Source organism: Echinops telfairi, unplaced genomic scaffold (assembly GCF_000313985.2).
Source record: "Echinops telfairi isolate 266 unplaced genomic scaffold, ASM31398v2 ScPeMD7_7414;HRSCAF=8452, whole genome shotgun sequence".
NCBI lineage: Eukaryota > Metazoa > Chordata > Mammalia > Afrosoricida > Tenrecidae > Echinops > Echinops telfairi.
Genome location: NW_022111314.1, coordinates 1153056 through 1163330, shown reverse-complemented (window position 1 = coordinate 1163330; position 10275 = coordinate 1153056). Strand labels below are relative to the sequence as shown.

Sequence of the window (10275 nt, the reverse complement as noted above, 5' to 3'; positions counted from 1 at the left end):
CCCAGTAACTCTTCCCTGCACCCAGCCCAGGCTTCGCCCCGGCCCGCGCGCGCACGCTCGCCGCCCATTGGCCGCGGCGCGCCCACATGCAAATGACCCGCCGTCCCGCCCGTCCATTGGCTGGCCCGGCGCCGCGGGTGGGCCGGCCTGCTCGAGGGGGCGGCTCCCCTGGGTCCTAAAGACAGTTCCGGCCGCGTCCCGAGAGAGCCGAGTCGCGTGCCCGGCCGCCTCGCGGGGCCTGCTCTGGGCCCGAGCGCCGGGCTGCGCCGCAAGTTCAAGTCCCTGCTGCCGAAGCTGCAGCCGCTGACGCCTTGGTCCTGTTTCTGAGTGGCGTCTGATTCGTGATCATCTTGCGGGGAACCTGCTTTCTTAGCTTCATTCGCTCTGGTTGTGTGCAGGGGATGGGGTGGGTGGGAGAAAGATGGCGAAAGCACCCCAACTCTCCAGGGTGCGTGCAAGTCGGGTGCCACCTGTAGGGGCCCAGGCATTGGTGAATTCCCCTCACCGAACCCAGGTTCAAGCTCCGAGCTCACCCTTACTAAGGAACCTTGGTGATTTACCGGTATGACCCAGGGCATGGTAACAGGGCCTTGCTAGAGAGGGGTAAGGATCTCGGTATGCAGTGAGCAGTCAGTCAGCAGATACAGGGGTCTGTGCACAGGGGCCCCAAGATGGCTCCCTGACCATCCCACTGCCTGGCCAGCCCCTGGACTATGGACATAGCAGATCTACTTCCCAGCCCTTTCAGATGCCCTCCTCCTTTCCTGGGTGGCAGCTGGACCCTTGCCCCTTGATTGGGGTCCTGGCCGGGCCCTCTTTACTGGTGGGCTAGGGGCCTCACAGGGAAGGGCGTTCAGTCACCCCCTACTGGGCAACCCCATCCTTCCACAGAATCCTTGTGTCTAAGGCAGTGGTTCTCCACCTTCCTAATGCCACCACCCTTTAATGCAGTTCATTTTGTGGTGACCCCCAACCATAAAATTATTTTCGTTTTTACTTCATCACTGTAATTTTGCTACTGTTATGAATTGGGAGACCCCTGTGAAAGGGCCGTTCGACCCCCAAAGGGGTCGCGACCCACAGGTTGAGAACCGCTGGTCTAAGGTGTAGGCAGTGTGTTGGGTGGCTGGCCCAGAAGGCAGGTGTGTGTATAGCATGCAGGTCTGGTTTTATTTAATTCTGGGGGAAAACTAATCAATGTGACTCACAAGTGGGGACACACACAGACACACACACACACACACATCTGGACTTCAGGTTCTGGAGAAAGCTCTGTCCCTGTGGGTGAGCTGCCCGCAGAGAATGGAGGGGCAGCGAATGGAGCAGCAAACACTGGACCAGTGACTGGGGCCTGCTGTTGGGGAGGGGGCCGTGTGCAGGGCTGGGTAGGTGGGACAGCAGAGGGGAACCTGGATCTTGCCACAGACCGGCCATAGAGCAGACTTTGTCCTTTTGTGGGCTCCCGGGCACATTCAAGTGCCTTTTGGGTGGGGTGTGGTCTGTGGCTCCTGTGGCTCCTCCAGGCAGCTGTGGAAGCTGAGCTGGCCCTGCTGACCCTGCTTCAGCTGCCCGGCACCTGTTGTCTGGGGCCCCACCAGGGGGCGCCTGAGACCGCCCCAAGTTAGCTGGGGCAACTGGTGATGGAGAGGTGGAGGGCGGGTGGGGTGGGGGCGCTGGCCTGGAATGGTCCAAGCATCCTGCGGGGAATGGGGTGATGTATAGTTCATGCTCCCATTCTCCCAAAGGGCAAACTTAGGGAGAGGGCTCGGCAACGGGGTCAGGAGCACTTCTGCGGTGAATGGCCTTGCAGCCCTGTCCTCGGATGGACCACAGTCCCACTCGAAGGCTGCTTTGCATTCCTGGCCTGGCTCCTGTGTGCCTGGCCGACCGAGGCGTGGTGGCTGGCCTGGCTTGGTGCCGGTGCTAGGCAGGTGGGGAGAGGCTGCCTAGCTCTCCCAGTCTGAGGGACTGCTGTCCTCAGTGTCCAGCGGGCTCCCTGGCCCTTCGGCCACTGCCAGGGGCTCCCGCCGTCTCCTTCTTCCTCGGGATGATTTCTTGGAGGCTGTGGGATGGTGGAGCCAAGGTCATGGAGGCCTGGGGGGGCTGGTGGGAAGGGCCGGGGCACCCACGGGACCCGTCTGACCACTGACCGCTGACCTGACTGGGTGGGGGCTGCCATCCCAACCAGGATGCCTCCTCAGCTTCAGCCTCCACAGGAAGACCTGGAGGCTGCCCCACCCCGACTTGCCCACCACCCTTGGCTCCATTCAGGACCCATGGGGCAGTGGAAAAGGCAGGGGTGCCAGACCCTCAGCCCTGAGCAGCAGTGGCGGCCTGCCCCTCAGGCCACTCCCAGGTTATGAGCTCAAGTTCACAGCTGAGCATCAGGGACTGAGAGCACTCCCACCCTGGAGCCAGAGTGGAAGTGTGAAGGGGAGGGGAGTCCTGAGTCCCCTGTTGCCGCATCTGTGGAGCAGGAGCCCAAAGCACCACCATCAGCATATATATGACGTGGTCCAGCACTATGAGTGGCCGCAGCATCCAAGGTCTGTCCTCTGCTGTGCTGCCCTTTGAGGGTGAACAGCAGAGGGGAGTGGAGGGGCCAGGGTCCACCTGTGGGCAGGACAGTGCTGGTGGTGCCGCAGATGGGAATGATGGTTGTGTGTGGACCCACTAAACCTCCCAGAGGCTCTAGAGCTGGCCCCTCTGACAGTTAAGAGGTGGCAGGCTGGGCCAGGCTCTGCTCCCACACCTGGCTTGTCTCTGCTCTCTCACTGGAGGGTCCAGTTGTCTGAGCAAACCCACTCCCCAAATGGCCAGACTTAAATGGTACCTGCCTGCCCAGTAACTCTTCCCTGCACCCAGCCCAGGCTTCACCCCGGGCCGTTGGGCCCTGTCCCTGCTCTTTCTCATATTGGCCCTGACCAGTCCCCCTCCCTGCCTTGCAAGCCCTGCGGTCCAGTCTGTGCCCTGGCTGGAGCCCAAACTCACTTTCCAAGTGGGCCCCGCCCAGACCCCGCCCACTGGCACTCCTTGCACCCCCACCCCCTGGAAGGTACCTTTGCCCAGTGAGTCGGATGTCCGCTTCCGCTTGCCCTGCAGACCCTGACCCTGCTCTTCGGCACAGAAGCCCTGGGATCCCTCGCCTGGCGAGCTGAGCTTGGCGCTGGCTTCCGCACTCGGGGACTTCTGGGCAGAAGTGGGTCTGGTGAGAATGAGGACCCCCACCCCCACCCCACCCTGGAACCCTGGTGCTGGCCTGTGGAACAGGACCAGGACCCACCTTGTTGTCTGAGGTATCTGGCTGGGCCTCTTCACCGGATTCAGACCTCTGTGCCTCCTTGCTGGACCCTTCGGGACACAGGGTGTGGGTCAGGCCAGGCTGGGGGTCTGGCCATAGTGCCCAGACCAGTCAGACAGAGCAGGTGACAGTGCCAAGGGCACTCTGCAGGTGGCCGCAGTGTCCTAGCCCACGACTGGCCAGTGGCCAGCAGGGCCACTTCTTGGCAGTGGGCGTCTCACTGGACAGTCTCACCCTACCCTCAGCCCCACCCACCCGGAGGCGTTTCCTTTGACCAGGTGGGAGGGGTGCCTGTCTGGGCCCCTAACTCCCTCTTGGGGCCTGCAGGTGGGGAACCCAGGTACGGGTTTCAGCTGGTCAAGCTGAAGAGCTGAACTGGGTCCCAAACCACCAGGGTGCCCCCTCCCAACATGACACCCCCTCCCAGCATGACGCCCCTCTGGCTGGACCCTGGTGGCTGTGGTGGGGCTCCGCTCACCTGGGTGGCCATAGGTGTCAGGTCCCATTAGGTGAGCAGGTGCCTGGGACCTCCCTCTGGGCTCATTCACAGTTCCTGCTGGAGAGGGGAGGCGGCCCTAGGAGGGCCAAGTACATGGCTTGACTTCCTTTGGGGGACTGCCCCCCTGCCCCAGCCCAGCCCAGCCCAGCCCAGCCCAGTTGGCAGGACCCAGTTCCTCCTGGGTGGGGATTCGGCCCCTGGGGGAGTGGGCTTTGAAAGCTAGGGAGAAGCAATCTGTTCCTGGAGACCCCGGCCGGTTGCCAGCCTGGGACACAAGGACTGAGCCCAAACCGGGGGAGGGGAGGCCCTTACCACAGGGGCAGGGGCCTCTTCCAGCTCTGGTGCCCCGGCCCCCTTGACGCCGTTCCTGAGTTCCCAGGGACTGGAGGCCAGGGCTCCCGACTGGGCTAGGGGCTCGGTCTCCTGGGGTGACTCTGGGTGGGGAGTGCCTGAGGGGCAGAGTGAGGCAGGGCAGCAGGCGGGCTCGGGGGTGCCTCGGCCCCGGCCCCACCCTGAGAGGTCCAGGGCCTTGTCGGGAGCATGCTCCAGTGCAGCTGCCGTCCCCGGGGGGCTGCAGGGGGCCGGGGGCCGCAGGGAGTGTCCTCCGTGCTGGGCTGCTCTGGTCAGCGGGGTCCCACCTGCCTCCACATCCTCCGGGCCCTCGGAGTCTGAGCCGATGGGTGGGGAGGGCGGTGTGCTCCGTGGCCTGGCACTGCTTGCCCACGCTCGGAGCTGCTGCTGGGCCAGGAGCAGGTGCAGTGTGCTCTCCAGCCGTGGGCTCCGGCCATCCACCAGGGACCCTGGCAGGCCCAGCAGGCTGCTGGGCTCCTCCCAGCCCTTGGCTTCTGTGGCCTTCCGGCTCCGTGGCCCAGGACCACTGGGGGCTTTGGTGGTCAGGGGGCTGCTGCGGGGGTTGCAGGGGTGCAGGACCAGCTGGCGGCTCAGGAGGCCAAGGCGGTCAGGGGTCAGAGCTTCGAAGGCCGTGACGGAGGCTTGGGGGGTCCGCAGGCGGCTGCAAGGGTGGGGGGGACCACGTGAGGCCTGCAGCCTGCGGGGGGCCAGTGGTGGCTGAGCAGATGTAGGGAGAGGCAACAGCTACCCATTGGGGAACTGAGCCCCAGGGACTTGAGGGTAGTCCTAGCTCTGGGCTCTGGAGACCACCTGACGTGGGCAACGCTGGGCTGGCTGCTGCCTCCTCCTCATCCCTCTCCTCCTTCCCCTCAGAACAGCGGTGCCTGTACCTTCCCTCTTCACCCGCTCCTCCGGCACAATCTGCATTCTCAGTCCCTGGACACAGGCAGTCTGGACCTTAGATCCATGGGTTACCCCTCCCCCCAAGGCATGGTCACTGGGGCGGGGGTGTTGCATGGGGACTTTGCACCAGGTAGGTGCCCAGAAAAAGCTAAGCCAGAGAAAGGAGGGGGCTCCCGGGGGCGATAACCAGACAGACTTCCTGGCCCCTCTGGGTAGATTCTGAGATGGAATCTCAGGAGAGGCCTCTCCAGGTGACACCAGTGGGTGGGACCCTTACCTGTCCAGGGGTAGGCTGGGCTCGTAGGGGGGACTGGGGGGGTTGCTCCTGGCAGGTGGAGGGGGCGTCCCGTTGAGTGTGCCCTGGTCCGAGGGGTACACCTGGGTCCCGGGCCGGACCACCGCGATGGTCCCATGCAGCTGGTTGGAGATGCACTGGGGGCTCTGAGAAGGGCAGTGGGTCAGCTGTGCCGAGACCGTCCACCCTTTGCCCTCTGATCCCAGCCAGGGCTTGAGCCGGGTGGGCCAGCCAGTAGGGGAGGGGACAGCCTCCCTTCCGCCCCAATCCCAGGAGCCCTGCTGGGGACTGGCACTCACTGTGTCCGGGGCCTTCGGCTCGCCAGGGGAGATTTTGGTGAGGGGCGAGATCCGGCTCCCCAGCAGCTGTTCTGCAGGGGAGAGGGAGCAGGAGAGGCTGGGTGCCGGCCCAGGGAACTCTGTACCCCAGCGGGGCCCCCACCTTGCCAGCACATACCTTCTCCCCGAGGCTCTGCACTGGGACTCTGGGCCTGGGGCTCCTGGTGGCCTGGAGGTGACTGCTCAGTGCTGGCCTTCCCATCGTCCAGCGAGGACAGCGGCAGGGGTGAGGGCGGGCCTGAGGGGCCCTCCCTGCTCAGGGCCGTGGGTCTGTCTCTGGAGGGGAGGCAAGGTCGGGGAGGTGAGGGAAGACTGATCCCCCAGATGAGCAGAAAGGCCAGGGACCCTCGAGGGGTCAGGAGAAGGGAGAGCCAGTTTTCTACCCTGTAGTCCACCTTCTGCCACCGGCAGGGCTTAGCTCGGGCCCCAGCCATGACCCCCAGCCCCCAGGGTAGCCTCGGGTCAGGCTGCTTTGGGGGGGATAGGGACTGCTCTGTTTTGGGGGTGGGGACTCACTCTGGGGGTGTGGAGACTGCTCTGTTTGGGAGCATCCATTCATTTTCTTAGGAGTCTCCCCTTGGATGGTGGTCTGGGGGCCCCCCCTCCCCCCTACGCCATGCACCCTGGTGGGTGGACTGGCACAGCCCCTGCCCCACTCACTCCAGGCCCCGAAGTCGCTTCACCTCTTCCCTCAGACTCTTGTTCTCCTCCTTCAGACTGGCCATCTCGTTGGCTGTGGGAGTGACTGGTCAGTGATGGGGGAGGGGCCCTCCTCACAACCTGGTGACACCTCCTCCAGGTCTGGCTCCCAGCTCTGCCCCCAGTGCTTGGTCCAGGGTCGGGCACAGGCCCATGAACTTGCACCGAGGCCTGAAGTCTGTCCAGCTTGGCCTTAGTCCTCCGTGGGCTGGGGGCCCCTCCTCTGTGAAAGAGGAAGCCGAGGCGCAGCGGGGAGTGGGGACCCCTCCACCCCCAGGGCTGATATGGGACCTGGCGGGGGCCCTGGGCATGGGTGTCCTGGCCCGTCAAGTGGGCTGGGGGCTCCTATCCTTTTCCCTAGTGGGGGTGGTGGGGGTCACAGCACACCCAGCAGCCCTGGGCCCAGACAGGACACTGCGGCGGGGGTACTGCAGGGGTCTCGCTCAGGACCGGGGTGCGAGGGCTCACTCAGCAGGAAGATGTGCTGCAGGCTCTGTAGGTGTGAACTGTGGAACTGCTGCTGCCTCCTGTGGGACAGCTCCTGGGTCACCATGCAGCGGTCACATAGGCCAGCCCGCAGCCTGGGGGCGGGGGTGGGGGTGGGCAAGAGGCCGAGCTCAGTGGGCAGCCAGGTGTCCCACAGCCACGAAGGGTGCACCCTCATGCTCCCTGCTCCAGGCATGCCTGCCCCTTTCCCACGCTGTGCTCTGGTGGGACCCTGTCCGAAGGGCTCCCTGCGGGCAGGCCCACTGACCGGTTCTCCAAGACCCGCACGTTCTCCTTCAGTGCCTTCTGCTGCTCCCGGAGCTGCTGGTTCTTGGCAAAGAGCTCCTCCACCCGCTGGGTGTCCCTGTGGTCGAGGAACGAGAGATCCCCTCTGCTGGGGTCCCCAGGGCCCCGCCCTGCCCTGGCCTGCCCCCCACTCTCCCCAGGGTCCTGCTCGGGGCACCACCTGGTGGGCACCGTACTTCCATTTTTTCTTCTAAGTCACTGCGCATCTGAAGTGCAGCCCTGAGACCCTGCTCAAGGGAGCTTCATGCGGGTGGGCGGGCAGAGAGAGCTGCTCCCGTGGCCTCCCGTGAGCGTGCTCAGGGCAGCTGGGCAGTCCCTCTGTGAGTGGGAGGTTGTCCTCTGGGCCAGGTGAGCATCCTGGGGCAGGAAGATGCCCTGGGGAGGGCTGTCCCCCTAGGGTTTCTGCTCAGTGGTGGGCTTGGGGCTGTTGCTTTGCTGTGTGACCCGGACACTGCCCCTCCAAGCCTCAGTTTCTCTCCTTGCATCCTGGGGTTGTGGCACCTTGGGGGCTTGGTGGTCTGATCTCCCCCGGGGGCCACTGGCCCCCCTACCCTCACCCCCATGCCCACCTGGCCCCGGGCTGCTGTGAACTTACCGGCTCCTCTCTGAGGTCAGCTCCACAAGCTTGCTCCGCAGGCCTAGTGGAGAGTCGAGGCTGAGGGTCCCATGCCCCCCGCCCCCTTCAGCCCCCCTCTGCCTGTGGTGCCTGCAGACCCTGGCCATCTGCTGCCAGGGCCTCTCCCAGCCCTGTTCATTGGATCCCTCCTGGCCAGTGCTGGTCACCCCAGCCTCAGCTCTGCCTGCCACTGTGGTCTGGGCCCAGGGTTTGGGCTGAGCGCCCATTCCCTCAGGGTCCCAAGCTCTGTGACATCTGTCAGGAGGCTGGCAGGGATGGGGCCTGCGGTCCCGGGAGTGACGTGCCACTTTGGCCACTCCTGGGATGGACAGTGAGTGCCCATAGGGCAGTTCTGGGGCACAGCAAGAGCCAAGATGAAGTGCTTGGAGGGCAGTCCCAATACACTTCCTCCTCTCTGTGCTGTGTGACTCGGAGAGGGTGTGCAGGACCTAGGGGCTAGGGTGGGTCAGGCTGTAGTCCCAACCAGCAGCCCTGCCTCTCTGGAGACTTGGGAGTGGGGGTAGCTTGGGTAAGGCCTGAAGTGAGGGATCCCCGTGGGCATGGAATGGGGAGCTGGGTGGGGCCGGGCCCAGCATGGGGGTCAGTACAGTGGCGACCTCAGTGTGAGGCATCCAGCCCCCTCCCCAGAGAGGGGAGTCCCTGCTCTGCCCTGCCTGCCCCCAGCCAGCACCGGGAGCACCAGGGGCAGGCTGGCCGGATGCGGCTGGAGGCAGATGATCTGTGTGTCCCAAGGGCGGCTCCAGGCCTCTGGCCAGCACTGCCATGGTGCCCGGCCATGTGGCCGGAGTCCGAGGGGAGTGGAGCCCCGCCCACTCACCCAGGAGCTCCTTCTCATGGGCGTCCTTCAGCCGGTTCAGCGACTCCACGAAGCTGGCCATGGCCCCCTGTGCCCGCTGCGCCCTACTGCCCCACAGCAGCCAGCCTGCCGGAGAGGGGGCAAGCTGCAGCTTAGGAGTGTGTGCCTGACAGGGGGAGGGTGGGGCTAGAGGACCTGGCCCACCCACCCAGAGCTCCCTGAGGCTCATCTCCTGAGTCCTGAGCTCACTCTGGCCCCTGGGGCTCAAGCCCCACCTCCTAGTCACCTCGCAACCAGTTGTTGGCCCTGCATATCCAGGCCTGATGGTCATCACCTGGCAGGCCTTCGTGCCCACCCCTGATGCTCTGGGTCTGGGTTCCCGAGCTGCTGTCCCTGGTCAAATCCTGCCCTAAAGTCTAATCCCAGCAGCGAATGCTCTGAGTGACAGCTTGGCCCGGCCCCCAGTGCCTGTCGGCTACTCACAGCCCCTAGGCGCAGACACCCCCACCCTGGTGGACCAGGCCCATAAGAAGGGAGGTGACTGAGCATGGGTAGCCACAGTCAGGATAAAGCTCCCTGGGGGGTGGGACTCCCCAAACCTGTTCTGCAGATCTACCTGGGGCAGACCCCTGCCTGTGTGGTCTGTGTGTGTGTGGGTCTCAGTATCCACCAGTCCCTCCCCCGCCCCCCACCCCCACCCCCCTGCACACGACCTCACAGATAACCTCTGCCTTCAGCGCTCAGTGCCTGGCTGCGCCCACCCTGCCCACAGGTGGCAGGTGCTCATTTCAGGAGGAAAACTAAGGCCAGGTGGAGCCTCCTCTTTCACTGCCGCCCTGCCTGCCTCCCCCACGGCTTCAAAAGCACCCTCTGGGGACCCTGGCGTCTGTCGCCCACCACTGCGTTGTCCTGCTCAGCCCAGCACAGCGGGAGGGGCTGGGTGCGTGGGCCCCAGGAGAAGCGCCGGTAATGCTGGGCCAGGTGGGCCCAGGAGGGTGCACCCAGGTGACAGGCATGGGAGCTGCTCATCCCACAACACTAGGGCCTGAGGCAGGTCCTGGGCAGGGCTCAGGAGTTCCTGCACCTGTGCTGTAGGGCTGCTCTTTGGGGGTCCTGGGCACTACCACCTCCCGGGGAAAGGGGCACAGAGGTAGTGGGTCCACGTGGGCAAGGCTGCTCAGGAGAGGTTGGCACTGTGGCTCTGGGGAGTCAGGAGACAACAGTCAAGCAAGCCTGGTGGCCTCTGACCACAGGGCCAGGGTGGTGGTGGTAGGTGGGGGGATGACTCTGAGTGTGGACCGTGACCCCCAGGAGGTCTGACCTGGGGTTTGTCTGGTGGGGGGGGGACTCTGACCGTTGGGTGGGGCCCCAGCCCCAGACACTCCGATCAGCTGTTGGCCTCCGAGGTGTCACTAGTGCAAGGCCTGGACTGCCAGGGTGGGTGGGGTGGAGGTGGGGGGGGGGATGGGCAGCCTGCAGGTGTCTGGGGGGCCAGGGTGAGTTGGTTGGGCAGGCCTGGCTGCTGAGCTCCTGGGTGGAGCAGGGCCCTCAGGACTGCTGGCCCTTCAGACTGCGGACCCTCGGCCTGGATGAGCTCCCTCTGAGCCTTCCCTCGCGCGGCAGCTCCAGCCAGGTGACCCAGGTAAGGCAGGTGCTTGACTTGG

The 10275-nt window shown here is 65.0% G+C and overlaps 1 protein-coding gene across 1 annotated transcript; it reads right to left on the bottom strand.

The window, feature by feature from the left end:
• Positions 1–1727: 1727 nt before the first annotated feature.
• RBBP8NL (RBBP8 N-terminal like) lies at positions 1728–8693 on the bottom strand. The gene is made up of 13 exons (XM_045296933.1): positions 8633–8693; positions 7774–7816; positions 7141–7236; positions 6855–6967; positions 6348–6420; positions 5806–5963; positions 5649–5719; positions 5332–5495; positions 4113–4812; positions 3780–3876; positions 3284–3351; positions 3060–3189; positions 1728–2062 (listed from the first exon to the last, which is right to left on the bottom strand). The coding sequence occupies exons 1-13, from the start codon at positions 8691–8693 to the stop codon at positions 1947–1949; spliced, it is 1890 nt and encodes a 629-aa protein (XP_045152868.1). The 3' UTR covers positions 1728–1946.
• Positions 8694–10275: the final 1582 nt, after the last annotated feature.